At 39.1% G+C, this 27,296-nt stretch overlaps 1 protein-coding gene across 1 annotated transcript in view; it reads right to left on the reverse strand.

The window, feature by feature from the left end:
- Window positions 1-7,917: 7,917 nt before the first annotated feature.
- Wdfy1 (WD repeat and FYVE domain containing 1) overlaps window positions 7,918-27,296 on the reverse strand; it is a 46,350-nt gene continuing 26,971 nt past the window's right edge. Inside the window, exons 5-12 of the mRNA XM_026390367.2 lie at window positions 24,875-25,025; window positions 22,994-23,106; window positions 20,953-21,079; window positions 19,751-19,856; window positions 15,892-15,993; window positions 14,005-14,135; window positions 11,975-12,083; window positions 7,918-11,205 (exon numbers count right to left, since the gene is read on the reverse strand). Of these exons, the coding sequence (XP_026246152.1) occupies window positions 11,146-11,205; window positions 11,975-12,083; window positions 14,005-14,135; window positions 15,892-15,993; window positions 19,751-19,856; window positions 20,953-21,079; window positions 22,994-23,106; window positions 24,875-25,025 (899 nt within the window). The 3' untranslated portion in view covers window positions 7,918-11,145. The remainder of the gene's footprint in view (window positions 11,206-11,974; window positions 12,084-14,004; window positions 14,136-15,891; window positions 15,994-19,750; window positions 19,857-20,952; window positions 21,080-22,993; window positions 23,107-24,874; window positions 25,026-27,296) is intronic.

Raw genomic sequence — 27,296 nt, forward strand, 5'->3', positions numbered from 1 at the left:
AAGTTAAGAAAAGAAACAGCTCTGTAAATGATCTGTAAGTGATCATAATTGTGGACAAACAGCCATCTGCATGTCATAGATAACAGAAATTTCTAAAACATATATTGAAAAGTTGACAAGCACATTAAGAACATTTACCTTGAAAGATTTATTTCTGTGATAGATTTTGTAGTTTAAAAAATATATCTTAGTTACTTTAAAGAACCCTATTGAAATAGTTTTCATCTGGGGTGAAATCATTACCAAATTAACAAAAACTGCAACATTAGTTGATTCTTCTCTAATAATTAGCAATACTGTGTCAAACCACAAAGTTTTTTTTTTGTTGTTGTTGTTGTTGTTGTTGGGGGTAGGGTGAAGGATAAGGAGTCAGCTTTCATATCTTGGGAAAAGTATGTTTTTTAAAATTTTTTTAAATTGTAGTTGGACATAATACTTTTATTTATTTATTTATTTATTTTTATGTGGTGCTGAGGATCGAACCCAGCCCCTCGAACATGCTAGGCGAGCAACTTACCCCTGAGCCACAACCCAAGACCAAGTATGTTGTTTTTCTTGGAAATAAAAATAGAAGTTTGGGGCTGGGAATTTAGCTCAGTTGATAGAGTGCTTGCCTTGCATGCACAAGGCCCTGGGTTCAATCTCCAGCACAACACACACACACACACACAAAAAAAAAAAAAAAAAAAAAAAGAAAAGAAAGAAAAAGAAAAGGCTTTAAATATTTCAGTTTAAAATTATGTTCATATAGAAAATGATGTCATAAGAGTTGCAGGTCTTGGAGCTAAATTAAAAACCTAATTAAAATCAATATATTCCGTTCATAGTTATGACTTTGAACCATGTAAAAGTATTATAAGATTAAAATCTAAATTTAAAATGAAAAATGCATCAAATATAAATTACTATTACTCATTATTATTACAAAACAATTCAAAATATGTTCTTTGAATTTTAACTTTAATGAGACCAGATCCAACTTTAAGAGTCTCTATCAGTATCTGACAGAAATTTTGAATTTACCTAATCTTTGAAAATTCAACAAACAGGAAGAATTTAAGGATGATGATGTCTATATCTTATGAGAACTTAAAAATGGTGTTGGTGGCTGGGCAGGGTGATGCATGCCTAAGGAGGCTGAGGCAGGAGAATCACAAGTTCAAGGCCAGCCTCAGCAACTTAATGAGGCCCTGCCTCAAAATTAAAAAAAAAAAAAAATTAAAAAGGCTGGAGACATAGCTTAGTGATAAAGCACCCCTGAGTTCAATTCCCAGTACCCTTCCCTAATGATGTTGAAATTGAATAACCGAAATTTTACTTCCCTGAGGAGTATACAGCCTGTCAGTTTCTAGACAGAAAAAAATGTCATTTACCAAGACTTGACAAGCTGAGTTCTGAATCTACAGTCTATACTAGCTGAGCACATGTGCTGTGCAGGTAATACTCTAAACACTTGTACATGAATTAACTGAGCTGTAACTCTCTCCCAATGAAGAGGCAACATCATAACCTTCTCTTTAAAGATAAAGAAACTAAGACTCAGAAAGGTTAAGGGACTAACCCAAGATCACACAGCCAAAAAGTGATGAAAATGGGTTCCAAGCCCATGCATGGCACCATCAGGGGCTGCACTCTTACCAACTATATCACCCCCCCCTCCTTCCCGAAACTCAGATGATACTTTTAAAAAGGGCCTGCACCTGTCACAAAAAAAAAAAAAAAGAACTAAATTTTAAAATGTATCAATTCTATTTATCACCACTTCCAAGGAACAAATTATGAGAATTTACTCTAGGTACGTTCATACTTCAGCAGGGTGTTCAGGAATTCATCAAGAACTATCTGCTTCTCCTCCCGCAGAGTATAAATAAAGGGTTTCAACGAAAGCTCAGGGAACTTGCACTGACAAGGATGACAGTAGGCCACTTTTAGGTAGACAAAAGGCTGGTAGAGAGAGTTAAAGAACCGAATATATTCACCAAAAGCAAAAAAAAAAAAATGGGCTCCCAATTCTTCAAAATGCTGGGCTGGTCTTTAAGGATGTCTCATGATCCTTGCAGTCTTTATGACTCCCACACACAGGTGATTCTACAAAGTCCAGAGGAATGTGGGGTGGATTAGAGAATCGCTGGGCATTTCTTTCATCGTGGACTCAAGCTTAGAATTAGAAGCAATAATTATTAGAAATGAAAAACTGCTTGCCTGACATCTGCTGTGCTCAACTCCAAAACTCCACTTGGGTTGGCTGTTCTTTCACTGGCTCATTCATGGGACAGTAGTTCCCTGGCACACACCATGCACCAGGCAGGTTTCCAGGTTTAGGACCAGGGCTGTGTTGTGACTTCCAATGGGTCTCAGGGCCACTTTTGCCTCTTGGACACTTTTCTCTACAGCCACATTAAAACTGGATTTTATAACTAGATGGACATAAAAACCACTGAGTCCAGGCTGGATTACTATATAGTCATGCTTTCCCCTGCTGCTTCTAAGAGAAATGAAAGTTAAGCCATTTTTGAGGGCCATTTGAAGTATCATGATGCTTATGGTTTACTGGGAAAGATAAATACTAATTCAGGCATTTGTACAGAAGTGGAGGACATAGTTCTGGATGTGATAAATATTAAGCAGATCAGGGTAATATGGTGCAGGGTCAGGATTAGGAGGAGGCAACTGAGGCTCCTGGGATGGAAAATTGGGGGCGTGGAGGCCGTAGAATACTCTATTCTATGGATCGGCCCTTGCAAGACACAAGAGTGAGAGCCTCCTTACCTTTTGCACCATCCGATGAAGCCACAGCAGGGTTGACGGTGAGCAAGATCCATTTAAATTAGAACTGAAATGAGGAATTCAAGATGAAAAAGGCTTCAGGCAGCCCACACACCACTTAATGTGCTACTGACTTCCAGGACAGTAAAGGTACCAGTGGAAACCCTCTGCCTTCTAAAATGGCGTAGTTAGAATCTTACACACTGGGAGAATGAGATGTCTGCAGTCCTCTTTTTTCTATCAGAATTATAATCATTCCACAGAGTATTCTGGAACAGTGTCCTCCCCCTGCACACCACATTCCCAGAGCTGAACACGCTGGGAGGCACAGGCATTGATAAAGTAGTAAGTAACCTGCTAGCATTTCCACATTTCTTCGGTATCTTCCTTTTATTAAATGAAAGTCTATTAAATAGAATTCTAGCAAGTCCTAAAACGTAGTTTATTAGGCATTTTTATTAATAGATCATCTAGCATCCTACAAATTCAGATACCAAAAAGAAATGAAATGATTTAGCACAGCAAAAAGAAACTACAAGGCACTCATGCACAAAACTTGGAAACTATAGATATTTAAACAGCTAAAGTTTGAAATTATGTATCCACAATCAGAAAACTACACTTAGAACCAAAAGCAGTCCGGCTTCAATAATTTTGAGCAACCATGTGTTCAAGCTGTGCCAGATGATCAATGGTAAGAACAGACTATTCAACCTGAATAGATGGGGTAAAGGGGAAATTTAGAAGGCGGTGACATCCTTTTATCAATCATTAAGTTTGTTTTGTACAATGAGCAGTTAGGTAACGTTATGGGAAAGAAGCAAATAATAAGAATGCCCACTGAGAATTGAGCTTTGGGTTGAGGTGCGTGGCTAGATGTTGTAGAAGACAGGACAAGTGGCTGCCAACAAGGGCTGGAGTGAAGTCCTGGCTCTTCACTAGGCCCAAGCATGCTCCTGACCTTGGTTTCCTTGTCTTTAAAATAGGGACACGTCCTCAATATATCCAGGACAGGACTCCCACCCACTCATCCCTTCTGCCACCACTACCCTGGACCTCACTGCTATCATTTCTCACTTGGGTTACTCCATAGCCTCTTCAGTGGCCTCCCTGCTCTCAGACTTACTTCTAAGACTATGGACAGCAGAGCTTCCTGAGTGACCTACTGATATGTAAGTCTGATCACATCTCTCCTGCACCAAGGGCTATCAGTGGAGCCCCCTCCACATTTAGAAAGGCCAGCATCTTTGCAATGTCTCACCATTTAAATTAGAACTGAAATGAGGAATTCATGATGCAGCCCCCACTGAACTTCCACCTTTTCTGCTAAAAACACTCCCTGTCATTCAGTCCACTGTGCCACTCTGGGTGTCCTTGCTCTTCCCAGAGACATCCAGCTCTCTGTGATCTCGGGAGTCCCTGTTCTAGGACATCCTTCCTTGATTTCAATATGGCTCTCTCCCCAGCCTCCTTTACATGCTCTGTACATGTACCACTCTGATTATCAGTTTCATTTGGCAAGTTACTCTCTGGCCACTCCACCACTGGCATTTTCTTTCTCCAGAAATCAGCTCTTTTTCTCTTCTCATAGCATGTATTAATTTCTAGCATACTATATGATTCACCTATTTATTGAGTTCATTTATTGTCTGTCTCTATCTGCAAGAATATAAGCGCCACAAGAGCAGAGATTCTTTGCTTTGTTCATTGATGTTTCTTCAAGAATCTAGAATAGTACTTAAATATAGCAGGCACTATTTTTTTTTAGTAAATTAATTATTTTGGGTCAATAAAATCACAATATGTAGGATGTAATACACATAATTTATAGGAAACAGTTGTTTTCATGTATATTCTTAGAAAACTGAAAATTATTAATTCAGAACTGTCCTGAATTTTCCAATCATGGCACTTAATTTGCATTTATTTGCATAATGGGCAAAAATGTATTAAAATTCAGTACCCTTAAATTTGGCCAATACAAAAATGTAAATGTGCTTATTCCATACTGGGTTAGCTCAAAACTGGATTCAATGTGGTAAAAAGGAAAACGTCAGTATCTTGAAGAAGAGTAGGCAGACATTTTGGTAGAGGGGAACATGGAAGGAATAGGAAGAAAAAATTAATGAAGACCATGATGACCTAGAAGCTTCCAGAGTGCCCTTATGGAAATCCACCTTGTTTTTTAAGGAAGCTCCTCATCTGTACTTACATCACCTTGTGTCCAAATCAATTCCTCTGCTTGGAAGAGTGCTCTGCACTCTGGTCCCCAGAGGAGGACTTAGGAGATCACTGTTCAGAATACTATTGCTGTATAACAAATCACTCCAAAACTCAATGATTTAAGACAATCACTTTATTGTATTCACAATTTGGCTGGCGAGGAATTCAGCAGAAGCTCACCTGGGTAGTCCATGTTCGGAGCATGTCAAGCCATTGCAGTCAGTTGTCGGCTGGATGTGCAACCACCTGAAAGCTCAGCTGGGCTATGTCTTGGATGGTACACTCACAAGTCTGGTTCTCCGCTGGGAATTCAACTCAGCTGTTGACCAGATACCTGGTGGTCTCAGGTGTCAACTGCATGGCATCTTCTGATCTAACCTTAGACACTGCAGTCACTTCTGCCATGTTCTTAGTGAATCACTGATGTTCCAGTGGGGTCACTGAGTTCACTATGGTTGGCCCAGATTCAAGAGGAGGGAACACAGATCCTACTACTTAGGAGGAAGGTCTGCAATTTGCAGAAGCATTTTAAAACCACCAACGGCACTCGTGTGAACATGAAGCAACAAAGCAGAGCTCTTAAAGTCTCGTGATGATCAGACCTCCTTCGAGTTTGATGTTTTGAGGAGGACCAGAAACACTTTATGGTGCCTACCCCCAACCCTGTGTACTCATCATTTATAATCTACTGCCCTCAACCTCTGGAAAGTGTATCAACAGTCTGACACATGAGGTGAGGTGGACAGGAGTGATGGCTGCAAACTGTTCCATTACCAGCTTGTTTCCTAAGAAAATTCACAGATTTCTATTTAATTTATGCACAGAGTACCCAAATGGTACAGACAGAAGCATCATTATTTGTTAGCTACTTTGTGCCTGGCACTGGCTCATGATGTCATATGCTCAAACTCCCTGTGTTACTAAAGTTGGGAGGGCAGAACAAGGAGTGTGATGTAGTGAGAGAGGAGCAATCCAGAGACCACAGTAGATGTTTGGGGGGATGATGAGGAGCCATTTCAGAACCTGAACTTCTGTGACTGGGACGGGAGTTGTGCGGGGTTTGTGGAATGGCATGATTCGAGGCACACCCAAACAGTCTTGTGGAGAGTGAGCTGATGGGACAGTGGCAGGACCAGGACCAGTGTCTGGGGGGCTAATGGAATCACTGAGAGGGAGTGGACTGGACTGCGGAAGCAGTAGCTGAATCACGTGAAGTGGCCGTGCCGGGGATGTGTAGCGAGGGGGTGCTTGTGCTGAGGCTCGTGTCTACAAGCTTGCCTATGCTTTCAGCACACACTTGCAACTTGTGTTCATTTGGTAGACGGCCAGCTGACAGGACTCCTGCAGCAAAAGATATTAAGATGCTCCATCTGACCATGAAATGAGATATGAAAACTTACAAGCCCCCAAATCACCTGAGTAACAAACTGTTTTTACACAAGTAGATGAAGAAACAAACACATTTCTCCTTGACCATATTTCTTCCTTTTCCCTTTCTCCCTCTTGGGTCAATGCAAGCAGATGTCCCAACTTATTAGAAGGTGCTCTCCAACTTCTCTAGTTCCAATAACTTGAGGGAAAGTGCACAGCAGAACTTTCTACATGCTCAGCCTAAGGTGGCATTTTCAAAGAATGGGAAGAATATAGACTCTTAGTTTTATAGACACTTAGTTTTGTTCTCCATCTGTTGAGTAATGAATGATACACACACAAAAAAAATCAAAAAACTTAAGGATTAAAAAATCAAAGGGTCAAAGTCTTTAAGGATGCAGTAGATCTTTTTGCTGGGCACTGAGGATCCACAGACTGGGCCCTCCTTTCTGGAGGACATGCACACAAGCATGCACACAGCCTTACTTCAGTGGACTAAAGCAATGAAGATGCATTTCTTGCTTGTGCTAATTCCATCACAGGTTCAGGGCAGCTGTGTTCTATGGGACGGCTCGGTATCACACTTCTGTCCACAAATGTCCCCATGACTTCCATGAAAGAACAGTCATGGAGAGAGCCTCTTGCCCACACTGAAAAGCTTCATCCCAGCTACTACTGCACTTGCTAAGCAGATCACAAGGCCTAACCCAACCTCAAAGAGATGGAGACATCTGATCCCAGCAAGAGCCCAGAGGGCACACAGCCAATGTACTACAGCTATGTGGCAATTAAAAATAACAGCATGTAGAACAATTTTTAAACATGGGTAAACCATCTACAATGTATCAAGTGGAAAAATAAGTATATTCCCATTAAAAATAGATCTGTGTGTATTTATTTAACATATAGCATAAGTTTAATAGTGTTTTCTCTGTGTGGTAAGATTAGAACATTTTTAAAAACTGTTTCATATTATTTGTTACTTTACTTTTCTTATATTTTAGAGAATATTTTAATGCAGAGAAGAAACAAAGCTATATCTGTTCTTGAAAAATACAGTAACCTGACTGGCTAGGACAACTGCTCATTGCCTTAGCTAGGATTCATTCCTCCTGGGCCTGAGCTACCATGTCTTAACTGCAAAACTGAGCTGCTGAGAGGCAGAGCTCACATGGAGGTGCTGTGCAGACAGCTATGTCCTGAGCCTTGATGACGCAAGCAGGCCTTCCCAAACTTCAGCAGAGAGCCAGCCCACCTGCCTCACACAAAAGCTCATGACATGCAGGCACAGTAAGGTGGGGCATCTGCAAAGGCACATGCTTTCCAGTCAGACGGATGGACAGATGGAATCTTCTTGGTTTTCTCATCTTCAAATGTAAATGGTGAGGGAAGATGATGCCTTGCATAAGGGTTACCAGGATTCAATAACATAATGCAGGTAAAGCACCCAGAAGAGAGGGTGCTAAATAAATCACTGATACTACCATGATACTATGTCAAGAGCAAACACAACAAAAGCTAAATTAAGCAGCGTAGTAACAAGCAAGGAATATTTTATTGTATGTATATTCTCAAAAAAAAAAAAAAACCACAAAAACAGCATCCACAATAGGAGCAGAGAACAAAGTTTTCTAGCCTCTCTGGGATATGCAGGGCACCATATCTTCTAGAAACGCTAGTACAAGAACAAAGAGTACTAATTAATATCACCCTCTGCTTCCCCAGTCAAAAAAGGCTATACAGGAAAACACTTTAAATTGTACTCTAATATAAATTTGCTGCACAATTAAACTTCAACTTATTCAAAGTTATTGTAAACTACATAAAATAGAGGAGGCATTCGATAATCTGCTCACAATTAACAATTAAGCAATAGACACTTGAATAAACATAGCATGTATTACTTATTTGTTAAACCTCACATATCTAATGAGCAGATGTCATTAATAACTGGTTTCTTATTTTTCAGGAGAACACCAGATTCAGTAACAGAAGTAGAAAGAACTTTAATGAAAATTGATTTTAGAAAATATCTCCTGGAGTCTGAGCTGCTATAGTTTGTATTACATATTTGGGTCAATTTCAACAGTTTTAAAAAATATAGATACTAACAAACTGAATCCTTAAAAGGGAGAACAAAGTGGTATGTTCTAGAGTAATATTTTTTTTTGTTTATATCCTCTAGGTAGCAAGACAGAAGAAGGACGTAGTAAACAGAGATTTACAAGGTAGTGAATAATAACATGTTTCTACCTAATGCTACAGAGGTATTGCTATCACTTAGACTTATTTAAAAACAGGGACGATTTCAAAATATGCTGATAACGAAGAATTGGCATTTCTTTATCACATACATTCTAGATCTAAACATAAAGATCTTGTCTAATTTTTTGTACTTCTTAGTCCCTATTTGTACAAATTAGCTTGAAGATTCAGGAATGGAAAGAACAGTAAACTGCTACATGAAGAACTATCTTAAGCGACCCGTTTAAGAGAAACACAGTCAAAATAAGGCAGTAACTATCAGCTATCTGTATCTTCCCTGTGCGCCTAATCAGTAACACTGAGAAAATAATCTTCTCCCCTCTATCAAAAATATTACTGCATTTGCAACCTCACAAGTGACAGAGACAAGATCAGTCTGGCAAACACATTTTTTTAATGAAAAGAGATCACAGGCTCAGGCAAAGAGTAAACCATACCTAAACACTCTAGAATTTTCTAAGGTATCTCACGCTGATTCCTCCTTAAATATAATTTTCCTCCTTGATTCATATTAATGCCTTAGAAGGCCTAAAATAACTCTGTGCTCTCTATGGAGCACAGGGTTGTTCATTAAGACTTTTTTAAAATAAAAAAGTTGGAAAGCTATGGTGTATTCTCAGCAGCTGTGATATTCTCTTCTATCTGCCACAGACATTAAAAGGTCATATTTTACAGAAGTTAAAGAAAAACACAGCCAAAGGGCAGCACTGCTCCACAGGGTAAGAGCTCCAACATGTTCTACTCTCCTTTCAGGACTTAGTACCCAGAGAAAAGCACTTCTGTTTGGGGTGAACCACTGACTGACTGAATACATGAAGTTGAACATTCAACCTTGTGGTTAAAAAGTTACCATTGTTCAATTTGTCTTCCACAGTATGTTAGTAATGTACATTTTGCAGAGTCTAGGAAGTGTTTTTCAAAGAAATACCTTTTTCAGGTGATGTAACAAAAAATTATAAGGAGCAACAAGATCATTCTTATTTCTCAAGACAATTCAGCTTCCAATGCAGATCATTCCAGAACATGGTGCACTGCTGCCTTCACTTTCCAAAGTTATTTTTTTTGTGTCACACAGCCATTAAAAAAAAAACTTTGCTTCATTGCCTGTCTTAATTTTTTTGCCCCCATAAACCATGTTTATAAAGCAGATTTAGTCCTTTAGTTATCAAACAGAATGATGACATTGTCTTGATATGATCCCACTGCAGTGATGCAGAAGTTTTTTTAATCCATATCCATAACAGAGATATTGTTGCTAACTATTTTTACATCAGTCTTTTCAAAAAGTAAGTCTTTCTGCACTCACTTCCATAACCCAAAACCAAAGATACACGTGCTGTTAAGGCAACAGACAGAGAACTATCGGACTATTAAAAGACGGGTTCCCATTCCCTGCCTCTTCCTCATTCTAGTACTCTTGGTCAAAAGCTTTAAAATGCATTTTAAACAATAGCTTTTGGCAGTTGTGAAGATGATCTAAAAGTTAGGGATTACTGAGCAGGACCTGATGGTCACCCATTACAGCTGTGGGCCACTAACTCCCTCCTATGACATGGATAATACCAGTTACAACTAAAAGTCAGCATCACTTACAAGCCCTGGAGTGCTTTTCTGAGGAGCATATTAAATTCCCACAATCTCGCAGGGGCCCGTCTTGGGACTACAGGTCTGAAGGAGGACTGGGCTCCATGAGGCAGACTGCTCTTTCCCATCACCACCATATGGCAGCTGGGTCTTCATTAGTCACTACTAGCTGATGAGAACGCGTCGGGTGTTTGTGTGACTCTAGTTAACAGCACCATAATAAAGCTATGCCCTCAGCACATTTGAGGGAAAGGGAAAAATGTGGACTGTCTTGGTTACTAGAGAAATTTCACAACTCAATAACAACTGAAAAAGTCACCCATGGCTACTGGCTGGAAGAGAAACAACTGAAGCGAGCTAGATGCTAAGCACAGAGTACGGTGCTACCTGCAGAGAACAGACATCTGTAAGTTAATCAGCAACCACGGACAGAGAATATTCATGTGTTACCAGCCACAGGGAGAGACCTCTGGTTTCCTAAGTTCCTGCTGCACACCTGGAGAAAGGGAATACAGGTTGTCCTGACCCCAACACCTGCTCCAACAATAGGCTCAAGGGCCCTTGAAGGCCCGCTAGTCTGAGTGGACATGTATTTGAACTTGGGACTGCTTTCAGGAAGATTTAAGCATTAACTTTTTGTTCTATTTATTTTTCCCTCTAAAACTCTCATTTACAAGATTACTCTTTCCTTACCTATGAGGTCACTGTTCATGAGGAATTTCTGTTGAATTTCATTCCTCAGGGAACCACTACAGACAGAGCTTTTCCACATTAGTTCCACAAGTGCCCCAAAACACACCTTTACATTTTTTTCTTTTAAAAAATGTTGATTTGTTTTTAGGTGGCTACTGCCCATGCTTGTGACAGTGGCTGTGGAGCTACATGGGAAGGATTTCACTTGGTGGAGGCCACTGTTGATATCACCCAGCTCCCGGATCAGTGTGGAGAAAACCCAGTTGCCAGGCTGCAGCCCACCACAGGCGTCATGTCCCATATCTACAAGGGAAATAAGACACATGGAGAAGGCAGCACTGACCATGAGGCTAGTATCAAGTCTACGCTGACAAACAAATTGCTGCTAACCTAAAAAAGTTGTCAAATAGTCAATTATCCCATTCTCCTCTCTCATTACAAAACCTCTTAAGATCTACAGAGAGATAAAACATGCAGTTTACTATGACCTGCAAGAATCTTATATGCAGTATAAGAAAGTAACATTATGGTAATGTTTTGCTATACATTTAAATTTTTTAAAAATCCCATTGGGAGTATAAAATATTTCACGGTTTCACAACTCAAGAGGGACACTAAGTACAAAACATTTGTGATAGTGACCCAGAGATTTAATGAAGAAACATGTGGCTGTCCCTTACAATTAGACTGCCCTCGGTCCACAGGTAAAGGAGCATTCAAAGGCCTGGAAGGCATAGGCACAGGCACCAGCAAAGGTCCAGGCCCACTGGGAGGAAGAGACCTGGGGACAGCCCAGGACCCCAGGATCTGAGGGCAGGCAGGCCTGGCTAACTCACTTTGCCGTCCTCCCACAGCAAAGGGAAACCCCAGAGATTCCCTGCCACCAGGGAAGCAATTTGTCACAAGCATGCAATTTGTCACTTGGGGTCTCAAGTGGGCAGTAGGTTGCTTATGAAAAGGGAAGGCACATTCACCAGTTGAAACAGCAACTGTCTGGAAATGTCTGAAGCTCATTCGCAGTGTGACGATGGAACAGCCCAAACTGAGATGCTGAGACAACGCGCCAGCTTACCTTTACAACACGGTCGGTCCCACAGGTCACCATCAGTCCCCTAGCAATGTCCATGGACATGTGGGAGATGTTATGTTTGCCTTCATGAAAGGTTGCTAGAGAGGTCCGACTGACAAAGAGAAAAGAAGTCATCGAATCACCTTACCTCCAGGAGTGAAGGGATAAGGGGTCTTGTCAGCAGTATAAACAGCATAAACATTGAAAATAATACTGCTAAAATTAGATTCTAAAAATGTGACTAATTTAAATAAAGACTAATTTAACATTAAAGGATGACAGAGAGCAAAATAAATTATAAGACTGTTTTACCAAAGGTTTTATAAGACACTCAAAATAGCTTATTACTTTCAATTGGAAAGGCTGATGCATAAAATGCAAGCCTTTAACTTAGACTAGGAACTGTTAAGATCATATGGCACAGGCAAGGCATCCATCCGAAAGCTGTGGGATTCTCTGAAACCCGTTTGCCTTCCATAGGTGCAGTGCTTGCTTTCACAGTGAAGGCACCCACTGTGATCTACAGCCCAGCAGCCGTTACTCCCACCACTAGCTCATTTTACAACACTAGCCACGACACATTGGCTTTCCAATTTGAGCCTCTGCCCAGGTTTGCCCATCTACTGCTTTAAAAGTGATTGAAAGGGGGAAAAAAAAGGCAATCGTGGTTTTGTCCCAGCAGAATCAGGTATGTAGACAGATGTACACTTACAACAAATAGTTACTTAAGAATAGAATGCTGGGACTTCACAGAAGAAGAAATTCGAATGGTCAACACATATAAGAAAAAAAGTTCAACATCTCTAGCAATTAGAGAAATGGAAATTAAAACTACACTGAGATTCTATCTTACTTCAGTCAGAATAGCAATTATCTCTTGATAATTGATAATACAAGTAACAATAAATGTTGGTGAGGATGTGGGGGAAGAAGGCACACTCAAACACTGCTGGTAGGACTGTTGGTACAACCACTCTAGAAAGCAGTAAGGAGATTCCTCAGAAAACCTGGAATGGAACCACCATTTGACCCAGTTATCCCATTCCTCAGTTTATACCCAAAGGACTTAAAATCAGCACACTATAGTGACACAGCCACATCAATGTTTACAGTAGCTCAATTCACAATAGCTAAACTGTGGAACCAATCAAGGTGCCCTTCAACAGATGAGTGCATAAAGAAAATGCGGTACAGACAAACAATGGATTACTCAGCCATAAAAAAGAATAAAGTTATGGCATTTGCTGGTAAATTAATCTGTAGACTATCATGCTAAGTGGAAATAAGCCAATTCCCCCAAAAGAAGAGTCAAATGTTCTCTCTGATATGCAGATATTAACACACCATAAGGAGGAGAGAATAGAAATTCATTGGATTAGACAAAGGGAATAAAGGGAAGGGAGAGGGGATAGGAACAGGAAAGATAATAGAATGAATCAGACATAAATAAATACATGACCAGTATAATTCCACATCATGTACAACCAAAAGAACAGGAAATTATACTCCATGTATGTATAATATGTCTAAATACATTGTATTGTCATGTATATCTAAAAAGAATAAATTAAAAAAATAAATTTTAAAAAAGAATAGAATATAAATATTCAGTTATTTATAGAAGAAAGTGTACTGGTCTGTAGAGTTTTCCTAGTAATTAAGTTTGTACACACATGTACACAAAGGTCCGGGCGCTGAATGTTTTTGTAGACAGCTAGCTCAACTGCTGCCATCCACATGCTCTTGGACTTGCCCCTGCATGCTACCCTACACGATGCTGAGACTCAGGATTGTCCAGTTCGCTATTGGGCTGGTCCCAGCATTCCTCATGAGAAATCTGTACCACTAATGGGGCAGCTTGAGATGAACAGTGGTAGTCATAAGTCATAATACTAGGCCAGAGTTTCCTCTTTAAGAAATGGTTTATGAAATTCAGAAGAGACAAACACTTGGCAGAAGAGCCTGTTCGTATTTCAGGTATCCATTAGACAGAAGCAGTAAGATGCAGTAAGACAAAACATGTGAGCACTCACTCTTCATCTTTGATGGAATCATAACAGGAATCACAAACACGGACTTGGAACTCGAAACCCATGACCGGGTAGCTGGAGCGCTTGCTGCTGCACTTCCCACAGACGGCCTGCCCACACTTCCTGCAGTGATGCTTCCAGGGTCACCAGAGGAGGAGAACAGCAGTTAGCCTTGGCTATAATGCACATGGGAAGCTATGCTTTGAATTATAATCACCCAATTCAATTTATCAATCAATAACTTCAACATCAGTCAAGGGTTTCCAGATAACCTTGCTCCACTGCTCATAACCTGTTTTCTATTTCTTCATATTATGTCTATTTCTTCATATTATTTGTTCATATTATGTTATTATTAAAACTGAGTTCAAGTTCATTTAGGAGCCCAATCACTGCAGAGTCTGTGAAGGATAATCTATTCCTCCATCAAAGAAAAATTTTAAGGTTAAAATGTATTATGTCCTCATTAGGACAAAAAAAATCTTTGTTTGTTTATTTGTTTGTACTGAGGATGAAACCCCTCTGGGGTTTAACCACTGCTTAACCACTGAGCTACCCCCCGGCCCCTTTAATTTTTTATTTTGAGACAGGGTCTAAGTTGCTTAGAGTATTGCTATGTTGCTGAGGCTGGCCTTGAACTTGCAATCCTCTTGTCTCTCCCAAATTGCTGGGATTATAGGAGTGTGCCATCATGCCAGTGAAAAAAAATCATAATAATCTCTCAAATTGTGATTCAGGAAATAAACTTAGAGAACATTCCAAAAACAGTCCTAATTATCATTGCTGATTTTGTCACATTCTTTTTTTTATTATTTGTTTTAATTAGTTACACATGACAGTACAATGACCTTGACATATCATACATTTGAAGCAGATGGGAGTCACATTCTTTTACCATTAAAATTTCATGACCAGCATCTTTTCTGTTCTATTAGTTGTTAATGAGTAAAATTCATTCCTTCATGTGTCCTTTAGAAGTGAGGAATACTTCTCCCAACAATTACAATGCACTATCTACTGCTAGACATGCATTGCAAGAACTCTACTAATGACAGAATTCAGGGGCTATTCCAGAGCATTAGAATGTTAATGAGCACTAAAATAACTCCTGCATTGGCTGCCCATCTCAGATTAGATCTTATGGTAGGGTAGCTTTGTGAGTGAACTCAAAGGAAGTTTATTAACACATACAAATAAAACTTTAGGCTGATCTCTCACAGAGATGCAACCAGAACAAAAGGAATAAAATCATCATTCTCTTTTACGTACCTGCAAAAATGCATATTCACCCTGAGTGAGGAGCTACCTTCAAGGCTGCTGTAGAAATATATTTTGTTGTAGAACTTTATTATTATATGAATAGAAAGTGTTATTTGTACCTTGGAAATCTATAGGCTATTTGGGACATGTTTTTTTGATATAAAAAACAAAAATCAGTCCTCAAACCATATTTAACAAAAATGTTCCAGGTATGTTTGCACTGGAACAATTTAGAATAAGCTAAATTTCATAGGTCAGAATATGCCAGTGAGGACTAAACTGCTACTTCTTACCTGACTGCAGCAGCATAAAGCATATAAGTGTGTGCTCTAATTTGTTCTAATTTATACGTGGCTGGATGAAATACTGACTTCACTAACACTCATAAACTGAAGGAGTATCAATTTAAAAAACCTCACTGTTTCTACATAGGACAACACCAAATAGTTGCGTATCAAGTCTCACTGGCCCCAGGAAAAGTGGTGCTCATCATGAGTCACATGATAGTGATATAAAAAATGTAGGAATTCACAGAATTTCCAACAAAGTGTGATTTCCCTCGAAGATCAACAGATTCATCAAACATGGAGATAACACCCACCCCCTGATGTGTCAGCATTGCCCACTCACCTGTCTCAACCCCAGCGTTTTCGTGTCCCACATCTGCTTTATGTTCCAGAAAAAGGGCTGCTCACATTTTTGACAGGAATCACTTTCCAACCACTGAGGAGCCTGGGGAGCAGAAAGTCACAGTCAAGGTCAACACATCTGTACGTTTGCATTGCTGTTTCAGAAATTAATGCAGGAGTAACAGAATTTGCTGGTGCCAGTATTTCTTTTTCAGTTCCACAATATGTTGGAGCTGGTTGCCACAGTCAATACTGTGCTTACATTCTGAGTCACCACCATGATTTCAGCAATGTTACAGGACTGCATTTCCCCCTCAGCTTCTCATTATGACACTACTGGCCTGTTTTGATCTTCACATTCTAAAAACTATTTCTTGGTTCATAACAGATTTAAGCCTGTCCTAAGAAGAACCAAAGTAGGTAGAATTGGAGGCAAGAATACAGTTACAGGAAAAACTGTTAGTCCTATAGGAAAGGGAAAGAAACTTAAAACAACAGACACAAATTTTATTACCATACAACACACAATGACTGTGGTCAGAAAGGTAAAACTGCATCATCAAGAAATGAGGAAAATATATCAAATTTGTACATTTTCATCAAAAACAGAATCTCCATAATGGGTTGGCATTTGAAGAATCATGTTTCAATGACCCAGAACACTCCTTTAACATTAAAGGTCCCTTTCTCCAGCAGTGTCAGTTAAGCAACACATTCATGGATTTTCTAACATCTTACCAAGTTTCTAAGTGACTTAATTTTAAGCAAGGGCATTTTTTAAATATATAAATAAGACACCTTTTAAATTCTCAATTCCTTTGTAATAGTCCTAGCAGGTGGTTATAATAGCTCAGACTCAGGCTCAGATTTCTTGCACTAAAATCCTGACTCTGTCATTTCCTAGCTCTGTCCTCAGGGGTATTATGTATCTTCTTTGTGCCTCAGTTTCCTCATCAGTAACATCAGAAAACAGTAGTATGTACCTCACAAGGCTGTGAGGGTTAAATGAGGTCATATTTGTTAAGTGTTCTGAATAGTGCCTAGTATGCAGTAAATGCCACCTAAGTCCAGGCAGCAGGCAAGTTTTTTTATATGCTTTATGTCACTGAATTTTCATCACATGCCTAGGAAATACAGAGCAACATTATTCCCATTTTATTGACAAAGAAACTGGCTCTGAGACTGAAGCAGCTGTCCATGGCCTAGGAGACCCAGGAGACCTGCCTGGGTCACTCTGCTTGTCCACCAAGCTCTTTGCTCTACCACATGGGGTCTCCAAACATGGTTCTGGGATATGTCAAACAATAGAACTGAGGTCTTGCTTCAGGGAGCATAATTCCTTCATACTCAAAATTTGCTGTTAAACTATAAGCTATTGTGAGCAATTCTGCTGTTTATTATCCAAGGAGAAACAAGCTTTGTTTTGTGTGAAGAAGAGCAAGAGAGAATATTAATCAAGCATTATGACTGCTTCACTCTCTTTCCATATCTTGTTCCATCTGCCTAATCTAAATCCATTTTACTACTACCACTAACTTCTGCATTCGTTAATACTGCATTTAATGTATGAAACATTATACTAGTTGATCTACAAGTTTGAAAATGTTCTCTTTTCAAGGGGATTCACTGCCTATAAATACTGTTCCTTGTTCACTGAGAGTTTGTACATGCTTCCAAAAAGGAACCCCTCTAATTATAACCTAGCAGGTAGGCAAATTTGCTTCAGGCCTGATGGTGCAGGGGTGGCTGGCAGCTATGATGAACTGGAAATGCTCCAGGCAGTTGTCACAGGTGACTTGGAAAGAAATTCCAGGCAAGCATGGTAGAGCTGGAGAATGTGGGCTCAAGCCTCTGTGTGCTTAGCTAAGGAAATTCTATAAAATTATACGAAGTCCTAACCAGGGTAACCTCAGAAATCACAGGCTATTTACCTTTCTACTACATTTATTTGGCCAGGGACAAAGACTGCTAAAAATAATGCATCTTTTTGACAGTTTGCTTTCCTACCTCTTCCATAGATGACTATAAGGAAGTAAACTGCCCACACAGGAAGCACCTTGACTGGTGGAATTATTTTTCAGTTCCGGAGATGTGCAAATACAGTCAGTCCACAATTATGTAAGCTTGAATAAAGGGTCTGCTTCTATTTTCTAAATGTTTTTTTTTTTTTTCTAAAAGTAGTTCCTGAGGATCAGAACAGTGGAAGAAATCCAATGGTGAGCCCTTAGAGAGCCACTAGGAGCACTAGTTCCATGGTCTTCTCTTAATACCTGTCTCTGAGCTTTCTGTTCTCTAAGAATAAGATTAAGAAATGATGGGGAGAATCACAGCCTTTGGGACAGCAGTCCCCTGTGTTTCTCCTTTGCCAAGAAAGCAATAAACCTTCTTTTTCCTTTTTCTCAAAAAGCGTGTCCTTATTATTGGATTGGCATCGAGGACAAGGATGAAATGTCTTACAAGGTTACTAAGAAACCAAAGAATAACGATGTCTCTGTATTATGGAGTGTATTCTATTATTTATAGGGAGACTATTTCTTTCATTAGATTACAAGCCTCTTGTGGGGAAGAATCTTTGTGTACAGAACTTAGTAGCCATAAAGTAGAGAAATGAGTCATGCTACTTTAAAAAAATAAAAAAACAGATTGAACCCCCTTGATTATTTCTTCTGGGACACGCTAAAAATGGTTTATTCAGTGAGAACTAGACTCACAAATACCTGCAGCAACAGAGCAGGCAGAGGTGCAGGGGTTGGTGAGAACTCTGCATTAGGCGTGGTGTCCTCTTTGAGTGTGCGCCGTATACTGCACTCTAAACTGATCAAGGGCAACCCTGGAGTGTGGATCTTCACCTAAGCTCCCAGACAGTATGGCTACCCTGTAGCAGCTTGATAAATGCTTCTGAAGTTAAACTATAATCATTAGCCTCACTTAGACTTTAAGATCTTCTCTGGAATCAGCTCTTTGGCAATTGTCATCATAGGCTCTAATGCCACAGAAAAAAGACAGATAGTCCCAGTCCTGGCAGAGATGAGAATGGAAATCCTGCCTGGAAACCATCTGATGAAATCTATAAAAAGCCTTTAGAGCGTACCTACTCTCGCAACAGAAGGTCTATTTTCGGAAACTTGCTTGAAATAAATTATTGAATAATCACATAATGACAAGGTCAAGCATATTCACTGCAGGCATAACTCAAAAAAAAAAAGACAGATTGTGTAGACCTTTAGAGTATCTATTTAAGAAAATGGAAGAAGACTTAGAAATCAACTCATTCAATGATTTCACTTTTTGGGAACAGGAATAGACACTCAAAGAAAAGAAATTAAGGTCTCAACTAGTTAGTGGCTCAACCAAGTTAAAAATCATGTTGCCCGAAAAGAACATTATGTCAATATGGACTCAGTGGAGTGGAGCTCAATGGAAAATAAGAGAAATAAGCAGAGAAACAGAAACATTTTCCCAGAAAGACAACAAGTACATAGCTACTCACTGACGATGGTCTCTGACACACCTCAGGGCTTCTGTACAGGAATGCTTCAAAGCCCTAGGGTGCTTTGGAGGGTCCCCATGTAGCCCACATCGCTGGATGTGCTGAAAGGCTGGCTGTCTCAAATCCTCCCAGTGGATTTATTTCTCAAGGCTAACATTAGCCTAAATGCTATGTGACTGTACACACTACTCGTCATTAGTGGAAACCCCCACATGGAGAGAAGATGCAGTGCAAATGACAAGCAGGACCCTCAAACAAAAATCCATGGGTGGAACAGGGGGCAGCCAGCATTTACACTGCAGGGAGAAAACCAAGAAGCAGGGTCCTCAGGGATCTCCGTCAGCATTGCTTCCCCTTTGCCTGTTATTACCTCTTCTCTGCTAACGTCCATGTTCCACACTGCAATCCCACCATCCGAGGAACAGGAGACAAGCTGCCTGGTTAGTTGCAGGTAACACAGCGACTGCACCCTGTCACTGCAAATACACATGACAGATCACATGTCTCAACATGGAAAACACAGAAATTTCTTCATTTAAGCTCAAATTTCTCCCCTAAGTTAGGAAGCAGCATTTTGTCGCTACTGGTATATCATGGGTTGCACCATAAATTTCACTTGGCATTCTAGTACTGATTACATGGAATCACAGTTTTCTACAGAATAAACTCCACTGCTTTCAAATCTGTTGTTTACAACTAAAAGTCAGAGATGGGATAAAGACCATGATTTTCTGCACCAATTGTCATGACTTCTCCTTCTGGTACACAAAACTTAACAAAGAACAGAGGTGTATCTGTCCTATTGAAATACAGTTCATGTGAATAAGAGATCACTAGTAGCATACACACACACACACACACACACACACACACACTCACACACACACTCACACAAAAAGGCACATGCATGCACAGATGGGTAGAAAAAATCTGGTCCCTTCTAGCAGTCCTATCAAACCACTTCTCTGGATGCCCAGGCAATCAATCTCCTGTTCTGTTAACTTTTGTACCCAATCTTTCCTTGGCTAAATTGCAACTTGATTATGACTACAGTAAACAACTATCACCTGACCAGCAATGAGAAACAAAAGGAAAAGTGGGTAAGAAGGGTGCTCCTTTTCCTTTCAAGACTAAACTGTAGGACAGCATTACAATGTCGAGCTCAGGTGAGTCTGACTATATCAGCAAGCATTGATTCTTAATGAAATATATTTTAGAAATTAAGGAAAAAAAAACAGGCACCCACTTCAAAAATAGCTTAGTACTACATCTCATGAGATGGTCAAGTCCTCATTTCCAGTCTCTAACCCATGCCTGCCCTAGGCAGACATTTCAACAGGGCCACTCCTTGGGAGAGAAGAGTGGCAAGTGCTCTTTAACTAAGAAGGAAATAAATCCTATACTCTTTTTACATTTTACTGTTTAATACCTGATGTTCCAATTGACACGCAGTTAAAAGTGGACTCAGCCCTATGAACTTGCTGTTTGGAGAAAGTCTGGATATAATGATAATGCTCCCCCAGTTCCCCATACACTCAGCCCCTTTCCCCACCCCCACAACCAGTCACGCACTGATGGCCCTGCAGCAAGAGCGTCCGGCCTTTCCTGCCTCCAATGTCCCACATGATGATGCTGTTGTCAGATGCTCCTGAGAACAGTAACCGCTGAATAGGATCCCACCAGAGGCAAGCAACACTCCCTAGGGATTTAAGAGAGAGAGGAGGGGTTAAACATAACTCTACATCAGGATGTGCACATTTGACAGCTAGAGATGAAAGCCTCTAAGCAAAAATCTATCTTCACCATACAAAGGGTCATTCAATCACGTTCTCATGAGTCACAGCAAGGACACAGCAGATCCATTATTCAAAGTTGTAAGATTAGCATTTTCAATTATGCATCACACAGCTATACACCTTTTTTTTTGGCAGTACTGGAGATGGAACCCAAGGCCTTGCACCTGCTAAGCAAGTGACCAATCACTGAGCCACATCCCAGTCCAAAAATTTTTCAAGAAGTTTTTCTTTGTTCTATACCAATAAATTATAAAGTATCTATACATAAAATGTTAGTATAAAAGAAGCTTTGGGAGAAAAATAAATCTAATATTTATGAAAAAGACTAGTAGGGCTTATAGTGGCCATTTTCTAGAAGATAAAAATGTAGGTTATTTCAGCTCTCTGGGACCTCAGAGGCATTTTACCCTAAGATGTTTATGTTTTAAAAAAATCAAATTAAGCGCCTTAGGGGAAAAGTCTCCAGGTGTGCCAAACTATGATGTCAAGGAAATCAGGTAAAACATCTAAATCTTATACTTCACATCCTGAATTGACCACCTGATCAAATTTGATAGCACTACAAATTTCTCTTTCAAGGAATCTCTTCATTTTTGATTTGTTGCTGCTTGCCTTAAAAAAATTAATCAATAGTAAAATTGAAACAATTACACAAACTGATAATAAATTTTATAGATGTACAGAAAACTAATGAAGCCATATTTACAAACAAACAGAAACTAGTTTCTCCCCTAAACTTTTCCAAAACAAAAGTAAAGAAAAAAAGGGAACTCTGCAAAACTATCTTCAGGTCAGTTGTAACAGAATTCTGACACTCTCTACTCCTATGCCTCATATACTGGCTAGAGGCCAAAGAGGAGATACACAGTATGAAAACTGTAAGTTGTTACAGAATACATTCTGCCTCTTAGAAGCCTGAAGGTCACAACAGGATTAATCATAAATGGAACATGGTTTCTTCAGGGACCTATGCTTTTCTGCCCAGATCTTTTAAAACCTGCTGTTCTCTTTGCTTCCTTTCCCCCCATGAAGTCCTGGTTCTGATAGAGTCTATCTTTCCGACATGAGTTAGCTAGAAAGCAAAGGATATGATTAGCTTGTTACACTTAAAACACTGTTGTTATAAATAAAACCATCATTAATTATTTCATCAAATCTCCAATTCTTCAATTTAACCTCAAAGAAGGCCTCAAAGTTCTTAACTCTGAGACTCATATCACTCCTTGCATTATAGCTTAGCATTCAATGAAAACAATTTATTATACACATGCACATGGCAATTTACCCACTGCAGTCAAACAGTTTTAAAACCCTCCACAGAACCTTGTCAACTTACTGTTCTATAGAAATAAGGAAAATTTACCCAGGAATTTATCTCTCCCAGTCCCTACCCAGGGTATGTGGCCAAGCCAGCCCAAACATTTCTTCTAATTGTATTAATCTAACAGTTCTTGCTGAATGTCTTAGAAACTAAGAAATTAAATAAATAATAATAATAATAATAATAATAATAACAACAACAATTCTTACATATAAATAGTTCTTAATATTTATTATAAAATTTGAAGATCTAATGAAAACAAGTTAATTTAAAAAGATAAACAATGCAAGGTATTATCCATTCAAGCAATTCAAAGGGTTCTTTGGAAATAAGAAACTGATCCTGACACCCTACCTTCCCTTAGTCTTCGGCCTAAATCCCACTGAATTGAAATCTGACAGATCATGAGGAATTGACCATGCATGAATCACAAAGCTGAGAACTGAATTCCAATAGCCATATTAGGTGAAAGACCTTTGGGAGCCAGGCAGCCTACCTTCATGCCCTTTGAGGGTTGTGATAACTGAACACGTGTTCTGTTCAAGCTTCAGCAGGGTGATCTGTCCAGAGTAATCGCCAACAAAAGCGTACTGAGTATCAAAATCATATCTGAAGAGATGCAGTCAAGGACATGTAACAGAACTTGTCTCAAAATCCTCCCATAAAAGAAACATCAGCTTTAGTCAGAATTTTAAAACAACTTTGCATTTTAAAGAGATTAAGTACAAACCAAAAACTATAACAAGAAAGGAAATACTCAAGCAAAAAATCACACAATATCTAAATACTGAAAGAAAAATTTAAAACAGCTAGAATTAAGAGGAGAGTTAATATTCAAACAGCCAACAAGAATTTATTGAGTTCCTATTAATCTATCAAGTAATATCCTAAGAACTGGCAACAAAAAAGATAAAACACCCTCACTAGAGCAGAATGGCTCTTATGCAATATTTCTGAAAGTAACGTCAAACTGAGTAAACACAGGACAAGAGCTTATCTTTCTTTTGGCTTAGATGATTTAGCTTTAAATGAAGAGGATGATTTCCTTTAAACTACTGTGAACAGTTACTTATGATAATAGTAAATTTCAATTTAAAATGTATTCACTACTGGAAACAATTCATTACTTTCTCAGTTTGTGGCCACAGATGATTTGTGGATATACACAATAAAATATCTGCTATTTACAATAGGATAACTACTACTACTCCAAAATACCAGGTCAAAAGGAGCACCACAAGCCAAGCCATGATTGTGATTGTGTGCCATTAAGAGAGGCCTTGAACATGACGGAAATTCTAAGTTTGAACATAATATATCTGAATAATTTTACCTTGTTTGATCCTAAAGTGGATGGTAGTATTTTAAATGCTTATTTTAAATATCCCATGCTGTGCATTCATTTGTAGCAAAAATTTTTAATAAAAGCTTTCAATGGAAAGAGAGAACTTTATTATGCCACTTATCTCTGAAAGAGAATCTACCAAGGGTATTTGCCTACTGTTGATAGTCTTGGTCTTGCCAGCATTTGGATACCAGCAACCAGAAGTGGCCTTAAGAAGGGCAAGTTCTACAGGAAACAAATTCCACAGAGTGGAATTCTTTTTTTTTTTTTTTCTTTTGGTACTGGGGAATGAACCCAGGGGCACTCAACCACTGAGCTATATCCCCAGTCCTTTTCTGAATTTTTATTTAGAGACAGGGTCTCACAGAGTTGCTTAAGGCCTCACTAAATTGCTGAGGCTGGCTTTGAACTCACAATCCTCCTGCCTCTGCCTCCAGAGCTGCTGGTATTACAGGCATGTGCCACCACACCAGGCCCACACTGGGAAATTTTTAAGGCAGTAATTGTTAATATTTTGGTCATTCTGAGAGTGTCATAAAGATTTGGGTCCTCTCCAGACACACACACAAAAAGTATTAGACACAAGTTTTGTATAAAACTCCTTGTAACCTGTTTTTGAACCTCAGGGATATGTACACATCTCTATTATCTACTATACTTCCTAGTAAAGTCTGCAAATAACTAATTACTACAAGATTAATTTTTTTTTCTTCTTCATAGAATAAAAAGTCTTTCAATTTGTATTGCAAAGGAATGAAGGGAGGAGCTTATATTAATGAGGGCTTAGGGGTTCTATAATTTTGTACTAAAAACATTAGCACTTCCCAGTAGAGAACAGAAAATTCATTTAACTATTATATTAATAAACCCATTTTATATCAAAGAAAAGCAGATACAGAAATTCTTGGGTTTTAGATAAAATGTGTAAGAATCATTCAGTCTTTGGATCTCAATTGACAATGATGATCAGATTCAAAACTAAATCCTGAGACGAAGTCCTAGGAGGGAGAGATCCAGCGCTGTGGAGGATACTGTAAACACGAAGCCCAGGAAGTGAAGAAGTGTCGCCCCAGCATGTTCCCACTCCGGGTGCACATCCAGCTGACACACTTGTCGTGGCCAGTGCTGATGACCCACTCGGCGGCCAAGCTGAAGATGATGGCAGACACCCGGTTCTGATGAGCTGCAGGAACACAAAGGGAGTCTGTGTCCTTCAGGAAGGTGGGACCTTCAGAAGCAGCTCCCCATGGGGTAAGAACTGAGGCTTTCCTTCTCTCCCTGGTGGGCCAGCATGCTCCTGTGTGTGTCTAAACAGCCACCGGGGAGCTGCCTACCCCCTGAGCAGACTTCAGACAAGCCCCTCCACTGCAGTGTACCAGCACCGCTCCTTCCAAGGCCCCGTCCTCTGCAGCCCCATATGAAAGGATATCAAAAGCCAGGAATTACTGAAGACAGGAGGGATTTGAATAATAAAGTTTTTCTTTTTCTTTCTTTCTTTTTGTTTTCTTTTTTTTGCTATGATCAAAAGAACATTTTTACTTTGTTCTAAAAAGTCTTAAATATCAGTGAGTTCCATATGGAAAACAGCAGTCTTAACACAGCAATGTTTTTCGTTTATTTGCTTGTTTTTATTGTTCATTACTTCAATGTTTTGACCCTTTAGAAAACACTGGCACTGTAAATAAGAGCAGCTACAATTTTCTGAAATTAAATGTGTTGGAACACCTGTAATCCTAGCAGCTCAGGAGGCTCAGGTAGGAGGGCAAGTTCAAAGCCAGCCTCAGCAAGTTAGTAAGACTCTAAGCAACTCTGTGAAACCCTGTCTCAAAATAGAAAATTAAAAAAAGGACGGGGATGTAGCTCAGTGGTTAAGCACCCTCCTCCCCCCAGTTCAATTCCTGGCACCAAAAAAATAAATAAATAGATAACATTTTATTTCTGAAATAATTTCTTTGTGTATGACTTTTTACGTTTTATAAATACCAAGTATTTGTAAAGATCTTTATTCTAAAATAATAGTTGAGGATGAGAAAAATATTCTGTTATGTAACTTTAAAAATATTTTCAGTTCAATTATAAAGCATACTAGGGCAGTGACCTGAGTTCTACTTCATGAGGTACAGGAGCCACATGAGCAGGTGTTTTATAAACGTCCAGTCTGATGAAAGAAGTCAGAGGGTAGCCAGAGGAGCCACTTTGCTCTCAGCTGTACAGACTGCTCTCGAAGAACTGAGGGACTTTCTCCAAAAGTCCGTGAGAAGGTCAGGTCCAAGGAGATTATGCTGAGCCATTAAATACTCACGAGGGCCCCTGAAACTTACAGGAGTACTCCCATAGTAATAATCTTAAATTCAACTAAACCAAGCCCCAGCTAATGAATGACTCAGGAACTGATGTGTTTTTAATTTTTTTTCTGTTTTAATGAAATCCCCAATTTCCCTAAACCTAATATTTTATGCCCATTTTCAGATCGAAACACTGAGAAGCAAACATGAAGCTCATTAAATACATGCCCAGTCTTATAAGTAATGGATTAACTTGCTTAGTTGACCCAAAACACATTTTCCACTTAATCTACAGTTGTCTAACTCAGGACAATAGTGGCAAGGTTTATATTTGCTTATTGCAAAGGTATTGGAGTGAATAATCATTTATCTTTTCTCAGAAAGGACTGTCCTATTTCTGAATTATATACTTTCTGCTATTTTATTTTTTAGATGCCCTTTCTTTTATGAATGATAAAATTATATGGAAATGCTTATTTTGCCTCATTTTAAAACTCCCTCACTTAACCAAAAAAAAAAAAAAAAAGAATCTCTGATTAGTCCTCCTTGTATTTTTTAAAATGTTATTAGTCAATGAAATGTGAAGGTCCTAAAGCAGTACAAAACTATGCAGCTTTATAACTCATAAAGAACTTTGAAAAACAAGATATAGATAAAATGAGATCAGTAAATAAATAATTGGATAAAGAACTTAATGGCAAATTAAATAATTTAAAAAGGAATTTGCTTTAGAGCAACAACATTGATCAGGTACAAAATACGTGGCCTCCAAACGTCTAGGCATATATTTCCTAAAAAGAATTATAGATTCTTGATTTTTCTAAAGATAAATCTACCAGTGACAGCTAAAAATTCAAAGTTGTTTCTGTCACTGTAACAAAACTACAATGCTGTGCATTATTCAACATCGAAAGACTGTCCTTCATTGTCACAAAAGGCTCCACGCTGAAATGGCAAGTTCAAGAGTGCGGTCATTATTGCCTCAATTTTCTGCTATCTTAAACTTGGAACAGATGGACCAATACTCAAGAAAAAGCAATTTGGCCTTCTTAGTTAAGTTCAAAAATTTCCTTCCTGTACCCTGCTATTAAATCAAAATTCACCAAGATAGAACATATACCTAAAACATCCAGACTCCAATTTCACCTTGATCCATTAGTATGAAATTT

The sequence above is a fragment of the Urocitellus parryii genome, chromosome 1 (genome assembly GCF_045843805.1).
Source record: "Urocitellus parryii isolate mUroPar1 chromosome 1, mUroPar1.hap1, whole genome shotgun sequence".
NCBI classification, from domain to species: domain Eukaryota; kingdom Metazoa; phylum Chordata; class Mammalia; order Rodentia; family Sciuridae; genus Urocitellus; species Urocitellus parryii.